The 26,300-nt window shown below is 42.4% G+C and overlaps 1 protein-coding gene across 9 annotated transcripts in view; it reads right to left on the bottom strand.

Moving 5' to 3' along the window:
* DAB1 (DAB adaptor protein 1) overlaps window positions 1-26,300 on the bottom strand; it is a 773,228-nt gene that overhangs the window by 108,256 nt on the left and 638,672 nt on the right. For all 9 annotated transcript variants that reach the window (XM_037043158.1, XM_037043159.1, XM_037043157.1 and 6 more), the window contains one exon: window positions 22,374-22,472. In XM_037043158.1, the coding sequence (XP_036899053.1) occupies window positions 22,374-22,472 (99 nt within the window). The remainder of the gene's footprint in view (window positions 1-22,373; window positions 22,473-26,300) is intronic.

Below are 26,300 nucleotides of genomic sequence, written 5' to 3'. Positions count from 1 at the left end.
TCTATTTTGCTTGTTTGTTTTGTTCATTAGGTTCCTGTTATAGGCGAGATCATACGGTATTTGTCTTTCACCGCCTGGCTTACTTCACTCAGCATAATGCTCTCCAGTTCCATCCATGCTGTTGCAAAGGGTAGGAGCTCCTTCTTTCTGCTGTGTAGTATTTCATCGTGTGAATGTTCTGCAGTTCTTTGATCCATTCATTTATTGATGGACATTTAGGCTGTTTCCAGCACTTGAGTGTTGTAAAATAGTGTTGCTATGAACACTGGGGTACATAGGTTCTTCTGAATTGGTGTTTCAGGGTTTTTAGGGTATAATCCCAGCAGTGGAATCACTGGGTCAAAAGGCAGTTCCACAGAGTCCAATTTTAAACAAATACTTTCAGTTACATGAAATTGGGGTTTTCCAACCACTCTGTGAAACAGGTGTGAGGTAATAAGACTAGTTTTCCCATTTTACAGATGAAAAAATGAGGCCCAGGGTTGTTAAGTGCCTAAGAACACACAGCTGATTAGTTATACAGCCACACCATAAACTTCTACCTTCAGTTCTTACACTTTCTTTCCAGTAATTGACAGTTTGCAGGGCCTTTTGTAGTTTTCAAGGCATTACTAACGTGCATAGTATACATGGTAATTCCATCTGCAGTGCAGTGTGTATGAAAAAAACTGAGTTCCAGAACATTTGCATAACCTGACAAGCTAACACAGCTCACCAATGGAACTAGCACTGCACTTGAATTTCCTCCACTGGTGCTTTGCTGAGTCAAGCACTGGTTCTGTTTCTACGCTGTTTTATAGTCCCCTCCCAGTAAAAATCTTTCTTAAATGTTAGAATCCACTTCCCTCCCAGCCATAGTTATAAAAGTCTCATGAAGATGGCAGGTGTTCAAGAAGGCGGGGCAGGAGCGTGACAGACCAGTGCTGACGGGAATGCGGTGCACCGCTCTGTGACCCACAGCCTGCTGGCTCTGTGGATGTGCAGTCAGTGCTGAGGAACGCAGCCCACACAACTGTGCAAACGGGAGCCCGGTAACGTTTAACAGGAAGCACGGGTCAGTCAGAGAAAGAGTTGGCATTCATCTTCTGCTGTGAGGAATACAGGTAAAGGAAGAGGGTGGTGGCATGTGTCTTCTTCTCTCATACTTTTTCCAGCTTACAAGGCCAAGTTCAATTGCAAAGCAGCTGATGAAGAAAAACATGGCCATGGCCGGTTAGTCATCATCCCCACAGACTCTCTAGTGAGAGTGTAGAGCTGCTATGACTATATCCAACAGATTTCCATGGTCGGGGAGGAAGTGCAGATCCTACTGCGGAATAGATCGGCAGTGTGAAGGAGTGGCATTCATTCATATTTGGCTAGGACGCAACACGTACTAAGGTAGTAGCAGATCCCAGGTGAAGAGGTTGCTCCAGCCATCCCCTCCCTCAGCTTTGAACAGCCTGAGAGACCAATGGGGGTTAGAGAAGAAAGCTCCAGGTTTCCGTGGTCAGAAGTCAGAACAAGGAACGATGTGTGACATTAACATGGGGAAAAATGTAGCAGACAAACAGCCAACATGGAATAAATTTTGACTTCAGAATTTTAAAAAAACCCAGGTTCAGCCCTGGCTGGGTGGCTCAGTTGGTTGGAGCATCGTCCCGCACACCAAAAGGTTGTGGGTTTGATCCCAATCAATGTTTCTGTCTCACATCGACGTTTCTGTGTGTGTGTGTGTGTGTGTGTGTCTCTTTTAAATCAATCAATATCCTCAGGTGAGAATTAAAACAAACCAGCCAACCAGGTTTAAATCTTCCATCCATCACCTCAGGCGAGGTGCTTAATGTCTCTGTGACTGGTTTCCTCATCTGTAAAGTGAAAACGATATGGCAGCTCATAGTTCTGAGCACTGACCACGTGCCAGGCACTGACCATGTGTCAGGCACCGACCCAGGCACTGACACACATGACTCAACGTAATCCTCTCAACAGCCCTTTGAGGGTTTCGAGGGTTGGGATAATTATTCCAACACCAAATGAATAATCTGGGTCACAAAAAAGTTAAACAACATGTCGTAGTTAACATAGCTACCTCCCATGTACAGCTGTTTTGAGGAATAAGAGCTACTATGCTTAGGTAGCTGGCACTTAGCAGAAGCCCACTAAGTGAGAGCATCAGCTTTGATTGTTATTGATATTGTTATAATGGCCAGCCACAATTCATCTGCGGGCCTCTCACTTCTTTGGATATTGCAAATGGGCTGGGTGGCTGCCGGTGGACCATTTGTCTTAACTGGCTCTCCCTCTTTTCTAGCCACTTGATTCTCTTAAACTATTTACACACAGGGGCAGCCTCCCCCCAGACTTGTTCCAGTGCGGCCAACAAGGGCTTAATCCAAATAATGCAAGATTTATGGCATTCTTTTATTTGAGTTGATTCCAATGTGTCAGCAGATATGAATTGCAACATAAAATAATTACACTTGAAAGTGAAATGCAGACCTAAGGATTCTGGTTGGCTATTTTTTTTTGAATGCCAGTAATTTCTGAAAGGCTCGATTTATTTAGTGCCTTTCTCCCCCCTCTCTGGAGCACCGAGAGACCTCAGGATGTAGGAACGCCATTGTAGCTACCGTTATCACAGAGGCCTTTATCAATTACCCTGACAGTTCTTCATACTACACACGAACGTACTTTATAGTTGTCACATGTGCTCCACAGACAAGGTAATAAAACACATAATGCACCTTTCTCATCAGTAAATCCTAATGGCTGTTACAAGCCAGGGGCTCTTGAATGGGAGCCTCTTAGCAGTGTGACAAAACAGAAGTAGCTCGAATTCATATATAAACAAATTAATGGAGTCTTTAATGCAGCATAAGAAGCTGGTTCCCACAAGGAAGATTAGCAATTAGAGCAGGAAGAGGCCTATTAAATCTTGTTCCTCCCCAACCATGTGGGTTGTTCCCTATAGCAAACCCCACTTCCAGGTTAAATTGCCTAAGAGACTGGGATTCCCTTACAGCCCCTGGGAAAGAACTGACTGCCCAATCAATCTCCCCGTTCCAACGCTTCTGGTCACGTGGCAAGAAGTTGGAAAAAATGGCCCTGGCTGGCGTAGCTCAGTGGATTGAGCGCGGGTCTGCGAACCAGAGGATCGCGGTTCGATTCCCAGTCAGGGCACATGCCTGGGCAGTCAGGGCACATGCCTGGGTTGCAGGCCGGTTCCCTGCAGGCCAACTCCCAGCAGGGGACGCACGAAAGGAAACCATACATTGATGTTTCTCCCCCTCTCTCCTTCCCCTCTAAAGATAAATAAATAAATAAAATCTTAAAAAAAAAAGGAAGTTGGAAAAAATAATAAGCCAATGAAAAGTGACAGTATCGCAGGGGAAGTCTTGTATCAGCCTTGTTTTCTGCCCTTCCTTTTCCACCTTCTCTGTTTTCTAAAATCACTTCAAATATAAATGCGTGAAATTGCAGTTTCACTCATCTGCATCTACCTTCTCTGGCTCTAGCTACCTACCTGTAGAAAGCGAAGGCAAACAAAGGCTGGCACTGTGAAAACAGTATTTGGGGACGGTAGGTAAAAACCATGATCCTTGCTCTCCAGGAGGCATACGGTATTAGACAGTCTGCTGTCGTGACACACCCCATCGCAACACACTCTTGCTGTGATGAGATACACAACATAAAAACTACCATTTCAACTTTTATTGAGTGTACAGTTCAGTGGCACGAAGTACACTTCAATGGTCCTGCAACCATCTCCAGCAACACTGTCCTCATCCCCAACTGAAACTCTCCCCTACTAAACATGCACTCCCCATTGCCCCCACTGCGTCCCCCAACCACCCTTCTCCTCTGCCTCTGTGAATCTGATGACCCTAGGAATCTCATGTAAGAGAAATCGTACAACAGTTGTCTTTTGGGGACTGGCTTATTTCCTTAAGCATAACGTCTTCAAGGTTCACCCATGTAGTAGCATGTACCAGAGTTTCTTTCCTTTTTAAGGCTGAATAATATTCCACTGTGTGTATATAGTATGTTTTATTTACCCATTCATCCATCGATGGTCTGTTGGGTCTCTTCCACCTTTTGTACAACACATTTTAACAAGTGTTGTAACAAGTATCGGTAAGATCACTAACCTAAATCCCTGGGGTAAAGGTGGGTGAGCAGAGTGGCCTGGAGGATAAACTGGAGTCGGCAAGATAAGGGACCAATGAAGAGAGAGTGGGCAGGACAGAGGTAGGGGAAGAAAGCCCCAGGCAGAAAAAGGAAACACCAAAACACACCGTGTGCAAAGGCCAAGAAAGATGGGCGTATTTGGAACTGACAGTGGTTCCCTTGGGTTGTGGGGAGTCAGTGGGAGATAAGGCCCAGGGCATTTTTGCTCCCCCTCCCCCTCTGAGGTGATTGATCATTACTATGATTCTCTTCTCTCACAGTATCTCCACTTCACCTCCACTCCTTGTATGAATCAATTAAAAATCATCTGCTCGTTTAATTAAAGTGATTCTGTTTGCTTTCCTTTTCAGGTCACTCACACGGAAGCAAGTCGGTATGAACTTGAAGCAGGGCGACCACGCCATGATCTTGCTTATCACATTGCCACATAATTGGTTGTTTACTCAGCTGGCAGACTGTGGGTCCTGGGGAGGAACGAGGTTTCTCTGCTTCATCTTTGTGCTTGGTAAATGTTTGATAGAAGAATTTAATCTTTACAAATGAGAGTATCAGGAAAAGAAAAACAGACTTGTCCAAGGTGCTGACACAGCTCTGGTCTTTGAGGGTGGAATTTCACACTCCGTGGAACTGTGAATTTCAGCTTTCCCAAGGATATGTTTCGTAAAGAGAACTAAAGGCCAAGGCAGATTCGTGCAGGAAGTACTCTGAGGCTAAGAGAAGTGGCATTTAAGGTGTACCCTGTTCTCTACTAGAAGACCTTACCCGAGTGGCAGGAACACAGGGGCTGTTCTGGGCAGAAAAGCAAACCGACGAGTGCCCTGGGGAAACTGGAGCTTTCTTTCCTGAAGGAGGCCACCCTAAAATCATCATTTCAGATCCCACTGGTTCGGAATCTGGGCAGCACCTAGGATGTACTCCTTTGCTCAATAATCCTGTTCTCCAGAAATTATACAAAGTTATTAGAGCGAAGAACATCAAAGGAGTTTATTCATTCACAAACGTTTGTTGAATGCTAACTTTATTCTTCTCTGATGACAAAAATACTGCACATCACTGGCGAGAATTCATTGGTAGGGAACTTTAACATGCATTCTAATTCCTGAATTATTGCCAGCAAACCTCTGAAGAAGACCACAGTTGTCCCCATGACCCCCCACGACCGTGTAATAACTAAGGAAATGGGGTCAGAATGGTGAGATGACCTTCCCCAGCTGTAGAGCTGTGTGTGTGTGTGGAGGGGGGGGGGGGATGCACATAGAAACACATCTTATTCTGCTTGAAAGTCAAAGATCAGGAATCTTAAAATTATAATGATTGTCACATTTTTTTTCTTCTTGGTGACACTTATACATACGTGGAGTATTGGTAACATTGTTCTAAATATTGTCCAGAGAAANAAACTGGAGCTTTCTTTCCTGAAGGAGGCCACCCTAAAATCATCATTTCAGATCCCACTGGTTCGGAATCTGGGCAGCACCTAGGATGTACTCCTTTGCTCAATAATCCTGTTCTCCAGAAATTATACAAAGTTATTAGAGCGAAGAACATCAAAGGAGTTTATTCATTCACAAACGTTTGTTGAATGCTAACTTTATTCTTCTCTGATGACAAAAATACTGCACATCATCGGCGAGAATTCATTGGTAGGGAACTTTAACATGCATTCTAATTCCTGAATTATTGCCAGCAAACCTCCGAAGAAGACCACAGTTGTCCCCATGACCCCCCACGACCGTGTAATAACTAAGGAAATGGGGTCAGAATAGTGAGATGACCTTCCCCAGCTGTAGAGCTGTGTGTGTGTGTGGAGAGGGGGGGATGCACATAGAAACACATCTTATTCTGCTTGAAAGTCAAAGATCAGGAATCTTAAAATTATAATGATTGTCACATTTTTTTCTTCTTGGTGACACTTATACATACGTGGAGTATTGGTAACATTGTTCTAAATATTGTCCAGAGAAAGTGTGTGACCGAGGGCAAATGGTGGCTTAAACAGGTAACACCTTGAGAATTAATAAGTCAGACTTTATGAGAAATCACAGTTTCGCCCATTCTCAATGCTCTTTGGCATCGTTCAGATTTATAGGTAAAGCCAATGGATAATTATTCTCATCAGTATAAGAGACTCTATACTTACATCACTACCCTATGATGAGTAAGCATGAGCAGATATAGAAGTTAAGGCAGAGGCATTTAAACTAAAGTGTACTATCAAAAAGTTTAAAATGTTATTCTTCAAAATAAATGTATTACCATGCTGACAATTACATAGTGAAACATAGTGTCTGTACATGTGGCAGTACAGCTTTCTAGAACATACAATACTTTGACCAAAATAAAAATACACATATGATTTGACCCATTAATTCTGTAATTTAACTGAAGGAAATATTCACAGATGAGTATAAAGATCTGTCCAAAAATGCAGGTACTTACGATGTGGTGTTTATGTTTTACTCACATGCTAGAATGCTTTACAGTGACTTAAAATGACGTTACAGTAAAATACTTTTAAAAAGATGAAGGTGAGGAAAAAAGTCTGTTACAAGGCAACATGTACAGTATAATTTCAATTTCGAGAAAAACTACGGTTGTGTAGAGAAGACTGGTGGTACGTACGTCAAAATGCTGATTAGGTTTACGTCTAAGTGGTAGCATTTCAGATCATTTGTATTTCTTCTTTACAACTTCTCTACAATAAATATTCACTACTTTTATAAATAGAAAAGCATCAAATATAAGTAAAGGTTAGGTTCCATCAGTTAACACGATGTGACTTGCGGCCACCCATTACCTTTGTGAGACCGGGGTCTACCACCAGTAAAACTGCATGTACAATATGTATCTTGTTAAGATTAATGAAAAACCAGTTAATAAGGGAAAAAAGTGAAAGTGTTTGCAAAACTACAAAGGCACTCTCAAACACGAGATTCTTTTCATCACTGTGTCAGTCACAGTGACGAAAGTTGAAGAAGTTGTGTGAGTTGAAGAAGTTTTTATTAAGTGCTAGGGTAGTTGTAGCACACGCCACTGGTGAGTGGGAACAGGCGCAAGCAAAACTGTGACAGCACAGAAATAAATATGACAGAGTATGCATGTCTATCCATGTGGGCGGATGCATCACACTGCACAGTCATAAGATGATGCATCTCCGTATCTGCATCGCACACACTCTCCTAGGACCCATTTATCTACAAGATGAAGTATTTTCTCCTCAAAAGTGAGGTTATGACCATCTTGAGTTTAGACAATGGACAGTACAATCTTTATTTTCCAAATTTTAAATATATAATTTTGAAACAGTCTGCATATCTCCTAGACATCATGAAAAATTCAGGCCTCTGTCTCTGGAGGTGTAGGCATTTTGTATTTAAATACCAAGGCCATGCTTCCCTGGTAATTTCTTGCAGATTTGAAATCTCCTGATTTTCTAAATAGCTTAGGAAGTCAAATCCAGTCTGGCAGCCAAATCCCTGAGCCGTGTGACTGAGGCAGCTGGAGGAAGGCTGAGTGCTGCGGTGGTTCCAGTGGAAACACTCGGCTGAGGCCATGGCGAAGAGCTGTCTGCAGCCGAAACAGCTGCACATAGCATCTGACGTCGGGCTTGTTGCGCAGACCGTGAGGCTGCAGGCTCAACTCAGACTAAGTGACTAGCCTGTCCTCAGTGCCCAGCGCATCTCTATTCTCCTCCAACCCCCACGTTCAAGGCTCCCTCCAGTACAATGTGGTTAGTAACACCTACAGTTCATAGTGTGATTGCAAGGACCGAATGAGACTGTGTGTAATTCCTTCAACATGCCAGCTCTGGGAGGCTAACCTCTCTCTCATTGGGTCACAACATGCCTGCATATGCTCCAGGACCTAGGGTGCCCAACGATCAAAATTCTGAGGGGTGGACCCCACAAGTCCCTGAAGGGACTCCCACCCTTGGGAAGTATTCCCCGTTCTGGCAGTGCACAGGATGGGTGGAAGAGGCAAGAATTTCTGTCCTCTAGGAACTTATACAGTAATATCAGTATAGTGCACGGAACATAGTAGGTGCTTAATAAACTTTAGTTCCTTTTCTTCCCCTCAGTTAGATCCTACCTTCCCCTCAATTTACATAACATACTATCCTTCTCTTATTGCAAGTTATACTTTATATTATACACATAGTAAGTACTTTATAATGTCTTTGAAAAATACATGTGGTAAAAGAGAAGAAGTGACTATCTACACACATAGGAGAGTAGAAAAGGTCAAGGCAAGCTGGATGGGAAAGATGGGGGGAAATCAGTTGCATATGTATTAAAGGTCATCAGTGACCCTGGAAGGTGAGATTACATACGTCTTTGCAATCTTTAACACATTTTATACAACCTATTCATCTGGAAGTTGAAGGAGAACCAGGGAAGAACAGAGAGGGCTGGAATAAATGGGTTGTATTACCAAAGGCCACCAGCAGAGGGGATGGAGCTGCCATTTTCTTTCTCAGTGAGAGAACATTGATAGAACATAGATGTCAGCCACAGCAGCCAAAAGTTTTAGGTGGACGCAGCTAGACAAGGAGGTGAATCAGAGGCTGCTTGACCTCTCCAATGAGAATTGGTGTAATTGCACAAATAGCTACTGGGAACTTGGCATGTGCCAGAAGGTGGGAGATGCAAGAATGACTAAAAATAGTGGAACTCCCTGCCAGCAAATTACTCTGCCTAGCATTTTTGTGTGTTTGTTTGTTTAAAATTCTCCCCAGTGTTCATATTGGCAAGTAAGCAGGGCATGCAGATATTCTTAGTCTATAGAAAAGCTGGGCCCTGGCTGGTGTGACTCAGTGGTTTGACTGCTGGCCTGCAAACCAAAGGGTAGCAGGTTTGATTCCCAGTCAAGGCACAGGCCTGGCACAGGTTTTGGGCCAGGTCCCCAGTAGGGGGCACGTATTGATGATGTTATGATTGCCTCCCCAGAGGCTCTCTAAAGATAAATAAATACAATCTTAAAAAAATTTTAAAAATAGAAAAGCTGGGAAAGATGCAAGAAAGAAGTAGTGACTGGGAGTATACAATAAAAAATGTGTGGGCGGTAGGTTTAGCTCACTGTTCCTACCAAAATTTTAAAGATTTATAATCATTCACTGTAACAAATGATGAAAAAGTAAGCCAGGAATCACTGAAACGTTTTGTTCCAGGTAACATCAACCATCAATGCAAGGTGCACTCACACACCCGTTTCCTGGTTTTGACCAGCAGACTGAGATATCTTGGCAATTCACCACTGCTCTCTGAACCTCAGTGTCCACCTTGCCTACAAAAGAGATAATACCTCTATTTTTCAAGATCACTGTAAAGACTGGGTAGTTAACTACAGCTCTCACACTCCAAAGGAGAACACTGAGCCACTAAGAGGTTCAGTGATTTAGAAAAGTATGAGATAAGATATATGTAAAGCAATTCCAACAAGATCTGGGACAATAGTAACTGTTTTCATTATTATCATCATCACTATTATCATTGTCGTTTTTAACATTATAGTTCAACCTGCACTTTTTTTGTAACTGACTAACAATTCAAATTCAGGCCTTTTGACATCATGAACAGACTGCTTTCTGTGACACTGGTCCTCTAGCACACAGGATCCACCACGTACCTTTCCCCAGACAGAACGCGATCCCCAGGTGAATTTTACCAGGCTCTCGTCTAGATCCAATCTCTCGCTTTCTATGACACACATTCCTTTATTGTCCCCAGAACTATTAATGCTGCTGCATGCCAGGCCACCCCTGAGAAATGCTCGAAGGAAGCACATGGAGAACCCATCAGTGCTACACCTAATTACTGTATCACAGACATCTCGACACAGACAGCTATCGTACGGAGTGTCTTCGCAAAAACAGAATCACCTGTTAAGTAACCAAGACACAGTCATGGAAAATGAGTTTTAAATTAAAGTTTAAAATAAATGCATGAGATAGAAAAATAATAAACAGTAGATCCCATATGAAGCAATCAGTTGGCTAAATAAAAGCAGAGACACTAAAACGAACAGCTCTGATCTATCAAGTGTAACGGTTTCTGGAATTTGGATGAGAATTTTCAGAAGTGTCTTTCTCCATTACTCAGCTGACCCTCAAAACTACAGGAAGCTCCCAGAGCACGTTAATGTTTGTGATTTACAATGCATGTATGTCAGAGGCCCTTTTGCAAGGACACTGAAAGTATAGTGGAGAAATGCCATGACCTTGCTTGATTTTTCTCTTGTTCCGGAGTGCTTGTTACTTTCGACCGCAGTGTATTAGTTATGTATGTCTGTTGTTTCCTTGTCTCCCCACATTGGAATGCAGACTCCACAAGGTAGGCACCTTCTCTTTATTTCCCAGTGTACGCACATCCCTGAGAATACTCCTTGGCACATAGCAGGCACTCAATAAATTTATTTGTTGAAGGAATAAATGCATACAAATATAAGTGTAGTCCTAGTCAAATGACCTAACTTCCTTGAGTCTCAGTCAACTAATCTATAAGATGGAGATCATAACATATAACTCTTAGATGGATCGCAAGAATGTAAAGACAAAAATTTAAGTGAAGCACTTAGCAAAGTGTCTGGCAATCAGTGCTCAAGAAGTAATACAATCCCTCAGAGCTGAGTGTTTACATTCAGGATTTATAAAAAGTACTTCTAGCCCTGGCTGGTGTAGCTCAGTGGATTGAGTGCGGGCCTGCGAACCACACGATCACGGTTTGATTCCCAGTCAGGGCACATGCCTGGGTTCAGTTCTCAGCAGGGGACTCACGAGAGGCAACCATGCATTGATACTTCTCTCCTTCTCTCCTTCCCTTCCCCTCTAAAGATAAATAAATAAAATCTTAAAAAAATACTTCTACACCCATCCCAAAAGTCAGCCACCAAAAAGCAGTTACAAAGGGCCCAGAGATAAAGAACCTTCTCCAGCTGGGGCGCATCCTCTCCCAGAATGCTCATCATGGGGTCAGAATGAGAATGTTAGAAGATTCCTCAGTAATCATCCAGAATAGAGCCAGCAAACTATAGCTCATGGGCCAGCTATGTGTTTTTACAAATAAAGTTTTATTGGAACTCAGCCAAGCTCACTTGTATACTCTTTGTGGTGACTTCTCCATTCCAATAGCAAAATTAAACAGTTGCAAGAGACCATGTGGCTCACGACGTTTACTATCTGGACATTTAAGAAAAAGCCTGTAGGACAACTCTGAGTTTCCAGAGGAGGACACAGAGTGACAGAGAACAAGCAGATGAGCTACAGCCAATGTCAAACTGCATAGTCAGGCTCTGAAACTCTGAGACCAAGTGTCTCACACCTGGACCCCTTCAGAGGTCCAAATAATAGCTGACAGACCATCAGTCAGAGGGCTGGTCTGCAGGGTGACAACCCCAAGGGCAGTCTGACTTTTCCCCTGGAGGCAAATGAATGGCCACTTTCTTGCCAGAAGCCCTCACTGTGCCCTTGAAGGGGAGGGACACCAGCACCAGGACTGTAAACAACACGGACCCACCCACCCTGCACGCTGGGCTCAGTGCCCAGCTGTGCAATTTGCTGGACGTTTGTGCAAGTCCCTTAACCACTTAAATAACCACTCTGGGTCTCGGTTTCCTCATCTGTTACATAGGAATAATAATACTTTTTTCGTTGAGTCCTCAGGGGATTAAATTTAATAAGAGCAAGCATGTGAAGCAGCTGGCACAGAAAACATTCCCTCTTTACCTCCTTAAAGACCAAAATTGATAAAAAAAATGATTCATTACAGAACATATATTGCATTTCTGAGTTTACCCTGAACCTGCTTGAAAATAGTCATGGCCTCACTTTCCAGGGTAATGTGAACCTCCTTTGTCCACTGTCATAAATTATCCCCTGTCTAAATTATCTTACAGAGGCAGCTTCCTGACAGTTTCAATTTCTAAAAATATGTTGGTTTTGAGCTATAAATTGATTTTCTTATTGTGATAAATTAAAATCCAATATCATCCAACAAGACACTAAACATACAGAGACCTGACTTTTCCCCTTAGATGTTCAGTCTTTTTGATATTCAAATGGATGTGGGCTCGTGTCGGGCATGTGGGAGCCTGAACAAAGAATACGGAGATGGGAAAGAAGGAAAAGACTGGAAAGAGAAATGAAAAGCAAAATAAGAAAGTGGGGGAAGGAAAGAGAATGCTTCCTATTTCCTGTTTTGTGAGCATCAGAGAGTGATGTTCAAGCCTAGGCAGTTTGCATACAATTTGCTTCCCAGCCTTGGGCAGCATTTCTTCTCTTTGGGTTTGAGATTTCTACCTTTGCTAATGAGTGAGTTAGTGGATGCACATGGGACCTTCCATTCCTGATGTCCTAGAATTGGGTAACTTTGATTCATGTACGAATTCTTTCTATACTCACTACCCTGGTAGCAAAGGTAACATCTTTGGTATGTAGCACCTTGGGCTCCAGATCTGCTCAAGACAATTAGCACTTCATTGTAAGTTGATTTCCTCTGCCTTCTTTCCTCTCTTTTGTCCCATCCCTCCCTGACTGCCTTCTCTTCTTCCTTAAGCGTCTAATTAGCATCACCGTCACATGCCAGGCCCTATTCGATGCCTTGCACATGTAGCACTGGGTGAGACAGGTACACTGGGACTGTGCAGGCTGAGAGGAGTGTGAGTGAACTCACTGTGATATGGATGATCATGTGCTATGAGAAAAGTGAGAAGAGGATGCTTACAAAAGGACTTCTCAATTCTGCTGAGAATATCTGGGCCAGAGAGGAGAGAATACAGCATATAATGTAATGCCATTTAATACTTAAAGTTTTTATTATACCAGACACTATTCTAAGTCTTAGGGGATTGAATTAAACACTCATTTAGTCTTGCACTAGCCCTAAATATAGATACTTTTGCTATTCCCATCTTATAGAAGAGTAAAAGAGGCACGAAGTCACTAAGAAACACTAATTTATAGCCATACAGCTGGTCAGGCGTAAAGCCAAGGGAGTGCTGATCTGGACTCCACGGTCCTTCCACTACATCCACTCTCTGGTGCCCGCACCATATGAGCGAGGAGCGTGGGCTGTGGATTCAGACAGACCCAGCATGAATCCTGCTCAGAGGATGAAGTGTGTAAGCACTTAGTTTAATGAAACACCTGGGCTTGATAAATGATAACCGTTGTGCTGTGTTGCTGTTGTTATCATTGTTGTACATTACTGAGCCCTTAGAAAGGAGGACGTGTTCACTGAGTAAAACGAGCAAAGGATGCTCAAAATGGAGGGGTCACCTTGAGCAAATCATGAAAGCTGGGCCATGAATGGTATGCACAGGAAACAGCAGCACAGTATCCCCAGCACTCTGCTCACCCACTGATGATAATGGCCCAATCTGCTACCTGCAGCTGGGCAGGGCGTGAGCTCACAGCTCTAAGGGGAAATAGTCACAGAACGGGCATCAACAATGTGTATGGCATTGCAGTAGTTTCCCAGCAAATGTCAATGAGTCACAAAGAAAGGAACATTTTCTTCATTGGCACAATGGCATCTTAAAAGCAAAGGGTGACCTTACAATCACTGTACCTATCTCTCTGTATACTGAGTGCAGCTTTGGGGCCACAGAGTAGACTGAACAATAGCTGATGCTTTCATGAACATGAGTCAATCCAAAGTCTTTGGTTTGATGTTCAAGGCCTTACACTCTGGCCTTGGCCTACCTTGTCAGTTATCTTTCTTTGAGAGCAATCACACGTCCTCCTACCCAGAACCACTGGCATGTCACCCCTCCCCAGGCCTGCCCTCCTTCATGACTTCCCCACTGAAGAATCCCACTCGACACTCCCTTTACTGGCCACTGGTCCCTTTACATTGCCAAACTCATACTCTGACCATTTTCAAGGTTCAGCCCTTTCTTCCTAACTCAGTCCATATTTTGTTCAAATGGAAGAAATCATTTCTTCTTTAGAACTCTCCTGATACTTTTATCTGCTTTTCTTATTGTATTCATTATTCTTGATACAAACTTTAGCTATTTACACATGTCTTACCTCCTATAAGTTCCTCAAAAGAAAAGTTTCAGACTGGTTCATCCCCATTCACCAAGTAGAATAGAAGATTCAGTATTATAGATATGGTGCAAAAATACTTTGCTTATATATGAAATAGAGTGAGATTTTCGAGTCGGGTAATTACAAACAGGTTTTTCATCTACATGAATATCTGTTAGGACATTAAAAGTCATATGGCAAAGGAAATGTTTTTGTTGCGTGTGACTAAAAGTCATAGATCAGCCCTGGCTGGTGTGGCTCAGTGGATTGAGCGTCTGCCTTCAAAACAAAGGGTTGCTGGTTGGATTCCCAGTCAGGGCACACGTCTGGGCAGTGGGCCAGTCCCCACTGCGGGGCACATGAGAAGTAACCACACATTGAGGTTTTTCTCCCTTTCTCCTTCCTTTCCCCTCTTTCTAAAAATAGGTAGATAAAAATCTAAAAAAAAAGTCATAGAGCAAAGGAAACATTTTTATTGTGTGTGATTGTTCTGTATATTGCAGAATGTTTAGAATCCTTGGTTCCTAATAAATTCCCATATTACCACCACCCTTTCCCCTCAAAGATTGTAACCACCAAAAACACCTACATGAATTTCCAAAACACCCATTATGGGGACAGAACCACTCAAGTGAGGAAAATATGGAGTGAAAGAAAGAAAAACAAGCTTAGGAGGTTATAAAATGTGTATCTGAATTCACTTTCTGCTACACATAGTAGTCAAGAGCAAGCTACTTGCCCTACCTGTACCTTAGTTGACTCATCTGTTTAGGGGGTTAATAAAAACCTCCAAAAGTTATCTGGCTGTTAAATGAGACAAGATTTTTTAAAAAGGGCTTCTATAAACCATACAGTCATGCTTACAGGCTAGTCATTTATCTGGAAAAAGTAGGAACCAAAAAAAAAAAACACCCCAAGAAGCCACAGAAACCTTTTAAGAAGAAGAAAGCAGGAGGTATCATGAGTCCCAATTTCAAACTATACCACAAGGCTACCATAATAAAACCAGTATGGCACTGGCATAAAAACAGATATACGGCTCAATGGAATAGAATAAGCCCAGAAATAAATCCTCACTTATATGGTCAATTAATTTACAAGAAAGGAGGCAAGGATACACAATAGGGTGAAGACAGTTTCTTCAATAAGTTGTGTTGGGAAAATGAGGCAGATAACATGCAAAAACTGAAATTGGACCACTTTCTTATACCATATACAATAGTATACCCAAAATGTGTTAGACTTAAATGTAAGACCTAAAATCATAAAACTCCTAGAAGAAAATACAGGCAGTTAGCTCTTTGACATCAGTCTTAGCAATATCTTTTTGGATATGTCTCCTTGGGGAAGGGCAACAAAAGAAAAAATAAACAAAGGAGACCACATCACACTAAAAAGTTTTGCACAACAAAGAAAGCCATCAAACAAAACAAAAATATATTTGCAAATAATACATGTGATAAAGAGTTAATAGCCAAAGTATATAAGGAACCCATGAAACTTAATACCAAAAAAATCTGATTAAAAATGGGCAGAGAAATTGAATAGACATTTCTCCAAAGAGGACACATAGAAGGTTAACAGACATATGAAAAGATGCTCAGCATCACTAATCATCAAGGAAATATAAATTAACTAGAATGATATATCACCTCATACCTGTTAGAATGGCCATCATTAAAAAAACAAAAAGTAACAAATGCTGGCAAGGATGTGGAAAAAAGGGAATGTTTGTGCACTGCTGGTGGGAATACTGATTGGTACAGCCACTACAGAAAATAGTATGGGGGGCGGTTCTCAAATAATTAAAAATATTCATATAGCTGCCACACAACACAGAGCTTCCACTTCTGGATATTTTTCTGAAGAAATCTAAAACACTAATTCAAAAAGACATGTCACCAGTCTTGTGAGAGTCCTGTATTATTATTTCAGCAGCTCCCAGGCCCCCGCACGCTGCTCTACGGCTCCTTCATTACCCCCCCCATCTTCCTCCCTGGGACCAGTTCCCTTTCCTCTTCCGCTGTTGCTCTCCCGGAGCTCACTCAAAACATCCACTTAGAACTGAAGGAAGCATAGTCCTCTTCTTGATGAGACACAGAGAAGGTGACATCTGGTTTTCATTGAAGAATAAATGACTAAATCAGCCCTACAATTTAAGTACAGCCATTGCATTTAAGACCCCTCTATCATGAAGGACAATATTAATTAAGTCCTGGACCACCCTCTACCTCTGCCCTACTATGCCCTGCATATTCTGTGTATATTTGCTAACTATTAAGCACTATTTTTTTGTGCGGTACTGCTGAGCATCTACTATATAGAAATCATTATGCTAACTAGATAGATAACAGTGATGAACAAAAAGATACGGCCTGTTCACCTGTGTGTTTGTAGAGGCACTCAGTGTAATAGTTGCTCAAGGGAAGAATGAATGAGCCCTCAGGTGTTTCTCCTTTAGAGAGCTAGGCATTTAGAAATACAGTTTTCTCTTCCCTGCTTTGTTCATCCAGTCCTCTCCAAGTCACTCTTTCACTGCCAAATCAGTGAGCCCTTTTCTGTAAAAACCTTCCTTGATATTCTAGGCAAAGCCCAGTCCCGATGCCCCGAGTCCTGACAACTCCATTCACAGCTGTGTCTGAGCAGCTGTCAGTTCACCTGCGAGTCTGGTTTTACCACCTGACTGTGACCAGTTCAGGGGCAAGGACCACACATGATAGATCTTTGACTCCCCAGAAAACAGAGCATAATGTGACACAGAACAGGCATCCAACATGCTAACACTGAACCAAGTACTGGTTCTACTGCCAACGTTCCATCCACCAGACAGTCCCAGTCGTAACTCCATTCCTTTTATCTCCACTCAGGAAAGCCCATCAGAATGACAGTGAATAACGGTGACAATAACACAGGGTTATTAGGGACTCTGTTCTAATATACAGGGTCCAGAACAAATAACGCCCCCTTTTTTATTACAAAATCATAAGCATGTCATTCTGTAACATAACAATATCACACTCAAGCACACCATCTGACATTTAAGGTGAAATGTTCACATTAAAACTATAAATTATTACACCTATAGTATTACCCTACCAACCACACTCAAGCAGGTCTTACCTCTGCAGGACCCTGTACATAAAAGGAAATCAGTTATAAAATTTGTTGTTACTGTGGCCTGAATATTGATGCCTCCCCATTTATATGCTGACATTCTTACTCTCAAGGTGATGGTATTAAGAGGCAGGGCCTTTGGGGATGACTGACTAGGTCATGAGGGTGGAGCCCTCATGAATGGGATACGTGCCCTTAGAAAAGAGGCCCTAGAAAGAACCCTGACCTTTCTCCCACAGCAAAAAGGTACCACCCATGAAGAACTGGGCTCTCGCGAAACACCAAATTTGGTGGGGCCATGATCTTGGACTTCCCAGCCCTCAGAATGGTGAGAAGTAAGCATTTGTTGTTTATAAGCCACTTAGTTTATGGTATTTTTGTTAAGATGGGTATGTTATTATTAGTAGTATCCCGATAGCATCAAGGATTCTGGACCCAACCATCTGTGTTTGAATATCAACTCTTCTAGTTATTAGCTGTGTGACTTAAATTACCTGCCCTTCAGTTTTCTCATCTGTACCATGGTGAGAATAATACCACCTGCACTTCACTGAATCGTAACAATGTACGTAGAATGGTGAACATAGTAGTGCTTAATCAGTGTTGGCTAACACAAACAAACAAAACTCATGTGTGATTGTGGGAACAAGGTATTTCACCATCTGCAAATTTGATGCAAACCCCTGTCCCCTATTCTGAGAGACAGACATATCTTTAGGACCCTGTACTATTTATGATTTTTATGGCATAAAATTATAATAATTCTGTAGAATAAAACTGTAAATGGGGAGATAAGCAAGTTCAATAGTTCCCCTGGAGAGACACAGGATTTGGAGTTGGAAGATCTATTCTGAGCCAAGTAAGGGACACTTCTAGAACCTGTTCTCTTATCTGAAAAATAAACATGACATCACTTCTGTCTTGGTGTCCATGGGTCTGATTTGAGGACCCGTGGACACCAAGTAATGTGTTGACATGAAACCATTCCTGATTTGCTACTGCACCTCCTATTGCTAGTCACAATGAATTTACAAATGCCATTCTCTGCATTCTCACTGATTCCTGTGACATACTACCAATACCTCAGTGTCTGAAAATATGAACAGCTTTCAATACTGACTTACTCTCTGCAACATACGAATAATAAAACAAAATTTACTCATATAAGGATTGGGATCAAGAACCCTTTCAAATTCAAGACAAGGTGTAAATTGCTGCAACGGGTCTCTTTAATTGAAATCAAAACATTTTTGACAGCTTTTGGATTTTAAAATTCTAGCTATTGTCACGTTCTGCAAATGTTTCTTTTCTTAGTTAAAAAAAAGTGCAGTCAAGCTTGAGCAGACATACTTTAGACACGATAAACAACTAAAATTAGCCATTCCAATGACAATGACCCAGTTTTCCATTTCTTTGATATTTAGGACAGAACACTTCACTGAGACTCTAATCCTGCACAATTCTGTTGGCCCCCTGCTAGGCAATGACTAAAGTTTAGAAAACTATTCCTGCTCATAATCTCCAAAGAGGATTTTGGAAAACTTCCATCTGAAGATAAATCATATTTATGGGAATAACTTTAAGGGAGACACAGAATTTTAAAACTAGTCCCAGTTATCACTTTAGCTATGACTTTGTTCAACACCTCATTTCCACTTGACTCCCTTTCGAAATTTCCCCAACATACGGTTGTTGCTTCAATACTCTCAGCAATGGTGAACTCACTTGCACAGAAGGCTGTCCACCTAACTGTTCAACAGCTCTGACCAGTAGGAAATTCTTATTCATAAGCTGAAGCTGCTTCCTAGAAACTTCTAGGGACTGGTTTTGGTTCTATTCCTTGAGTCAAACAGAACAGATCCCCACCTTCTACTACACATCTTTTTGGAGAGATGAACATTATTCCTGTGGGGTGCCCTGCCTCCTACTGTCTCTACTTCTGACTTAGACATGATCAGTGCACTCTACCAGTTTTCTCCAGACTTGTGTTCAGGCATATTGACAAGGTGAGTTTGCAGGAGCCGCTGCTACAGACAGCTGATGTTAATTAAACAGAACTAGCGTAGACTAAGCCAGGCAGAGAACGTTCAGATCTGCCTTCATCCTGATTCTCCACTAGGGATCTGATGATTTTCCCAAAAGCCAGGTGGCTTGGGTCTGAAATGATTTGACTGTTGTTCTTTCCTTGTGTGCAGCTAAAGAATCAAAACTAGTATTACAAGGTTTGGTGGTATCTTTCTTTGGGGCCAAATTAGGTACCCTTGAGTGAGGATTTAGATAAAGGTAAAGAGTATAAACTACCTGCCCTGGCTGGTGTAGCTCAGTGGATTGAGCATGGGCCTGTGAACCAAAGGATCTCGGTTCAATTCCCAGTCAGGGCACATGCCTGGGTTGCAGGCCAGGTCCCCAGTAGGGGACACATGAGAGGCAACCACACATTGATATTTCTCTCCCACTCTTTCTCCTTCCTGTCCCCTCTTTCTAAAAATAAATAAATAAAATATTTTTTAAAAAAGAATATAAACTACCTGTCCTCATTAGTTAAAATTGGGTGATTAGGACTTTGACTACCTGGGCGGAGCCTATTTGATGGTAGGGTGCATGATGGAATAGCAAAGCCCCAAAATACATCCCCCAAATGAGGTGAAGCATCTGATTCTCTGCCTCATTCCTGTCTTTTGGTTAGATCAGTTGACATGGTGATGTGCAGGCATGCAATGGGGAGGAGGTAGAGATGACGACATCAAACTGGGGAATATGAATCAGTCAGGCTTGATCCACATTACACGGCTCCCTAAAGGACGCCGAGGAATCCATATCCTCCAGTTTCTGTGAGCCCAAAGCTCTCTGCCTCCTGGGTGTTATCCAGGGTCCCAGGAAGCCACGTGTGTATTGACAAGTCTTGACTCAGCATAGTTTCCTATTCCCCCAACTGCCCTCACCCCTCTTTTCAGAATATTATTGGATTTGCCTGTGTCCTTTTTAAAATGCATGGTTCAAAACTGAGCATAGGTCTCCAAACTACAGTTTTCCCAGGGAAAGGAAAAGGAAAAGGAAAAGGAAAAGGAAAAGGAAAACCATAGTTCCCTAAGGCAGGAGAGGCTTACATTAGGCTCTTACCCTTGCAGCATTCAAGCTCCTTTACTACAGATGCTATATCTTCATTCTAAACTCTCTCCTACCAAGCAAGGCACCTTTCTCACCATACAGAAGTCAGTCACATTGATTTTTGACTCAGGCCAACTAGTGGCTAAATCCCAGTTCCGTCTGGGACATGCTGGGTGAACTTGGGAAAGTCCCTTACCCTGGGAGAGAACAGGCACCACAGTTAAGTGAAAAGACTTGTGTGCTAGACTGCCTGGGTTCTAATCCTGTCTCCACCACCACTTACTTTTGCAAGTTAACAAACGTTTCTCTCCTTGATACTTTCAACTGTAAAATGAACGGTTAATACTACATACCTCATAGGGTTGTTGTGAGGATTCAATGAGTTGGTACTTACAAAGAATTTAAAACAATGCCTGGCACATATTATGTGCTTGATGAAGTAGTTATTATTATTATTATTATTTCACAGGAGTGTTGTGAGGATAAAACTGAATAATGCATGTAAAGTGACCAATATGTATGTAAAGTGACCTACTACCTAGCACACACTCAATAAATTGAAGTTATCATCAGCTGTTTTTATTGTGATAAAATATAGATAACTGACCACTTTAACCATATTTAAGTGGTTCGGTGTCAGAAAGTATATCCATCCCCCTCCCCCACACTGCTGCCTTCTTCCCGAATTTAAACCCCGTCCCCGTCAAACACCAAGTCTTCATCACCCCCTGCACCCAGGGCCTCACAGCCATTTTACTGTCTGTCTATCTGTCTGAAGTTGACTCCTTTAGATAACTCATGTAAGTAGAATCCTACAGAATTTATCTTTTTGCGATTGGCTCATTTCACTTGGAATAGCGCCCTCAAGGTTTACCCATGTTGTAGCATGTGCAGAATGTCCTTCCTTTTATTGCTGTATATTGCTCCATTGTCTGTGCGTGACCATCCATTCACCCAGGGAAGGACACTTCAGTTGCTGCCCCCTTTGGCCATTGTGAGAAATGTTGCTGTGAACATGGGCGTCCATGTATCTGTCCTCCCACTAGTCATTCGGGAGAAACTTTTCTTCAAGAAAACCTATTTTTACTGTTAAATTATCACCCAGCTAGCCATATTTTATCCTAATATGGGTCAGAACAAAGGGGAGTAAATAATTATGCAAAATGACTAAGGTTAATTTTCTTGGCTAGCAGAGTATTGTTTATACAGTGCTTGATAAATTACCCGGTGAAGTTCAAAGGAGGTAATATGTGTGGAGGTGAATAAATAAAAGGACAACTAAGTCCATTTGACTCTCACCTTCTTGACAAAACAGATCACAGAGCATTTTTCCTGTTTTTCCCTCACCATCAGATGAGCAGGACTGAGAACGACGAGCAAGCCCCGAGATGAGCCTGGGAGCTAATCGCCTCCGTGAAGTTGATAAAAACAGACTACTTCTTTGATTCACTCAACGAACATATCAGCCCTTACATTTCCTGGTCATGCGGTAATAGGGTTTTTTTTAAGATAGAAAACTCCATTTATTCTTTTTGATTAAAGCAACTACAAGTTTCCACAGGTTAAACTCAAGAGAGTTCGGATGCTTTGACTGAGTCAGAAGATCCCCTTGTGTCTCCCTCTAGGACGCACGTCATTCAAGTTGCCAGCGCACAGAGATTTAACTTACACTGTCACGTTACCCACTGATCTTCAGAGCTCATCCATCACCCATTCAATTGCCAGGCCTGTGTAACACTTTTATCACAATTACACTATAAGTCACACTGCAGTCACACTGTGGCCAAGTCGGGGAAGAGCCTCTCTTTGATGGACGATCTCAGTTGATCAAGTTTGTCAGTTGCTTTATGTGTTTTTATGCTTGTTTGATATTCCTGCCCAGTGAATAGAGGCTTCTGAAGGCACATCTGTCAATGGATTCAATTTCCCAATGCCATGTGATTCTTTTACTTACCCCTGTCTTCTCATCAAAGATTTTGATTCCTCCAAAGGAGATGGTTAAAAAGATTTTCTGTTTGTGTTCTCCTTTGGAACGAGCGCCAGCAACAACACCCTATTGAAAGGAAAGACAGGGTTTTTACTTTAGTGTTTTCATTTGAAAATGCCCTCCAGGCCCAAAGGCATGTCAGACACCATCAACAGATGCCACCAATCACGCACACTCCTTTCTCTTCGCTCCTTCCACGTTTCCCTACTTGATGTGCTTGCATTTTCTTGCTGTTTGGGGGGCATACTCATCCTTGCTAGTCTAACATTGTACAAATAGATATCTGAGCACCGATTCATTTGGCTAACCGCAATTTATAGAATGCCTATTTCGTGCCTAGAAACTCGGCTCAGAATTCGAGATCCTGAGATAAACACAATATGGTCCTCTTATCGGTATCTTTGCTGGGTTTTGCATTGCATATGGTTTTAATCTTTTTAACCAAGGTGAGTCATGGAATATATTCCTACATGTGATTTTATTTTTATGCTTTTGGAAAAAAGTTCTCATATGAATCAAGCTAGAGATTAAAGAAAATAAAAACTATTACCAGATTGCATGTCTCAATTTTTGCTTGGAAAAATATGATGATCATAGTTTTCAATATTTACCCAAAGACATTTTGTATTTCCCCTACTCTTTTCCTGATCATCTCTGGGCTTTCAAAGAAGTACTTACCAAAAGTATTCTGTTGATCAATACATCTGTTTCCACACTTTTCCAAACTTTTTATAATCTAAAGGTATGTATATAAGCCGATTAAAAGCTAAACATCACCAAAAGTATGGGTTTCACATGAGGCTACAACTCAGAGGGTAAGGACATGCTGTGGAATTTATCCTCAAGGGTGGTAGTTGACTTTGCATTAGGTATACCAAGGCTTCCAGCCTCTTCCTCAGATTAGCCTCCGCAGAGGGCAGGATGAAGCCTAATTCTCAGGGGTTATGGTTATGGGCTTTCAGATAGAGTAAAGCCAAAAATAATACTGATTTCCTATTTCCATGAGATAAAAGTCATTTGTGCTGTTCCCAGAATGGCATGGGCTCAGCATCAGCCTCCAAGAACGACTGGAGCTAGAGAGCAGTAGGAACAACCAGAAGGCACAGGAAGAGATGCTCATTTTCTGGAGGTTGTTCACTTAGCCTCACTCTGGGCACTGAAACTGCTCTGTGGAATCAGAACACCTGGATAACACACCTAGCTCTCTGCGATTTGGGGTAAATTACTTGACTCTCAATTCCACTTCCCCAAGTGTAAAGACTTTTTTTTGTATGGCTGAGAGAATGAAACACAATTTTATTTAAAGTACCAGCCCAACGTCTGGTACACCGTAAGAAAAATGAACAACTTCTAGTAAATGAATGATTTTTCTTACAGCTTATGTTCTGGTTACTGTCTCTGTACCCACCACCAGAAACTTCACTCCCTCACAAGCCACCCACTCACTCTGAAGTGCCTATGACAATTTATTCACAGACGTACAGGATTCTAGAGCCAGAGAAAAGCTGAAAACTAATCAGTCCAAATTTCCCCACTGACAGATGAGAAAATGATGCCTAGCATGTCCAGAGACAGCAGGGAGTTGGAAAAAAGCTGATAGGATACAATTCAGCTCTTGAGATTTTTGGTGCAGGAAGAAGATATTTCTTCATGTTGTCTTCTTTCTAGCAAGCTGATGTCTCCCTCCTGTAACCCTTCCCGGTGTTCTTCTTTCAGCCGCTCGTGACTGCTCCACGTTGACAGAAGATTCCACCTCCAGTGACTGCCCACTAGTTAAAGACTGACTCATCTCCAAAGCAAGTCCTCTGTCTCTTTAACACCCCTGCCCTATCCAGATGTCCTTGGATTCCTCAATACACTGCTTGCTTTCCTATGTATTTACTGAGGGATGATGTTAAGGACCTGGGGGAACAGTCAAAGTATGTGTCTTTGCAATCTCAGGGGAATCTTATTTCTGTTCAATGTCACCCCATCAGAGACACAGTTCCAGACCCCACCACCTGCCTTGGCAAACTGCATCTCATTCTCTCTCCCTACGTCTCTTTTCCTCACGGCACTCACCACCATCTGACATATGTACTCATCTGCTGACTGTCTGCCTTTGCCCAAGAGAACAAAAGCTCAACTGTTTAGAAACTTTGTTTTGTTCAGTCTGTGTGCCCAGTGTTGTAATTACAGTGTTGGAATAAAGCAGGCACTCAAAAAGGTGAAATGACTTTCCCTCACTTGGGTAATGAACAAGCCAGATTTTGACCTAGGAAAACTTGACTTTGAAAACTGTGTTTTTGGCTGGACTTGAAGTAAAGTAACTTAAGCTGCCATCCCTCTTCAGCCTAACCAAAGACAAACACAAAGGTATCTAGACAAACACAAAGGAGAGAGCAAGGGATAGCCCCATCAAAATGGGAGAGTTGGAAGGGCTGTGTCAGAGGGAGCGGAGCCCCTTCTTCTTATCTGATTCCTTCCTAGGTGAGGATATCACAGGATATAGCGCAGGGAGGGCTACACATCTGGTCAGGAAGACTAGCTTCCAGGTCTCCATCTCCAAAAATGTCCTAACAGTCTCTAGGGCTTAGCATTTGCAAAATCAAACAGCAATAATCCCAGGCACATAGTAGTACGGACTATGTAGATAGTACTGAGCTCCTTTGCTTCCTGGTTCCACCTAGCTATCGATGAATCCCCTGGTAGAATATGGCCCTGTATTTAAAAAGATGAAGAGTTGTGTGTAACTGGTGTGGCTCAGTTGGTTGGGCATTTTTCTGCCAATGGAAAGGTCAGCGGTTCAATTCCCAGTTGGGGCACACGCCTGGCCTCTGGGCCAGGCCCCTGGTTGGGGGCATGTGAGAGGCAGCCGATGGGTGTTGCTTACACACACCAATGTTTCTCTCCCTCTCTTTCTCCTTCCCTTCCTCTCTCTTTAAAAAATAAGTAAAATCTTTCTTTTTAAGATTTTATTTATTTATTTTTAGAGAGAGGGGAAGGGAGAAAGAAAGAAAGGGAGAGAAACATTGATGTGGAACAGAAACATCAATGAGTGAGAGAAACATCATCGATCAGCTGCCTCTTGCAGGCCCCCCGCACTGGGGACCTGGCCCACAACCCAGGCATGTGCCCCAATTGGGAATTGAACCCACAACCTTCCTATTCACAGGCTGCTGCTCAACCCACTGAGCCACACCAGCAAGGGTGAAATAAGAAAATCTTAAAAATCAAAAAGATGGAGACAGCATGAAAAGAGCAAACATGCAGGGCCCAGGAGTATTTCTATTTGGGGTTGCTGGCAGTTGCTTTGCGTGACAAATGAAAGCAAGAAGGACTATCCGCACAGCGCTATCTTTGGGGAAATAAAACTCCCATTTTATCAAACACGTTCCTCCTTTGAGACAAGGCCCTGAGTCAAACTCTGAAAAATCGCTCTAAGTCCGAGCATGCCTGCCACCAGACAGCACATGCTGCCTCAGGCTCTCACTTCCCCCAAGATTACTCACTGCCGTTCCGTAAAACTGACGGAGGTCCAGGGCACAGCTCTGGCTGGGGAGTTGGAAGATGAGGAAATAGGTGCCCCTTGGGGTTCTGTGCCTAAGATGAGCCACATCTAGCAAGATGAACCTGACCTAGCAAGTCACTGCTGGACACCCAAAAATTAGGATGGCAAACATTTTCTCGGGCATCTATGATCTACAAGGTCTCTTACATGTTATATAATATTCCCCATATGACAATCCTGGGAAGTAAGAATCATCTCCCTTATTTTCCATATGAGGAAACATAGGTCAGAGGGTCAAGTGATCACCCCAGACCTCGAAGAACTTAAAAGACATCAAGGAAATTTAAACAGTGATCTTTCAGATTGCAATGTTGGAGTTCCTTCTAGTATGAAATGCCATAAGA

Source organism: Sturnira hondurensis, unplaced genomic scaffold (genome assembly GCF_014824575.4).
Source record: "Sturnira hondurensis isolate 20B ecotype Veracruz unplaced genomic scaffold, ASM1482457v3 Scaffold0004068, whole genome shotgun sequence".
In the NCBI taxonomy this organism is placed as follows: Eukaryota; Metazoa; Chordata; class Mammalia; order Chiroptera; family Phyllostomidae; genus Sturnira; species Sturnira hondurensis.
Note: the sequence above shows the minus strand (reverse complement) of the source record. Positions and strands in the feature narration are given on the sequence as shown.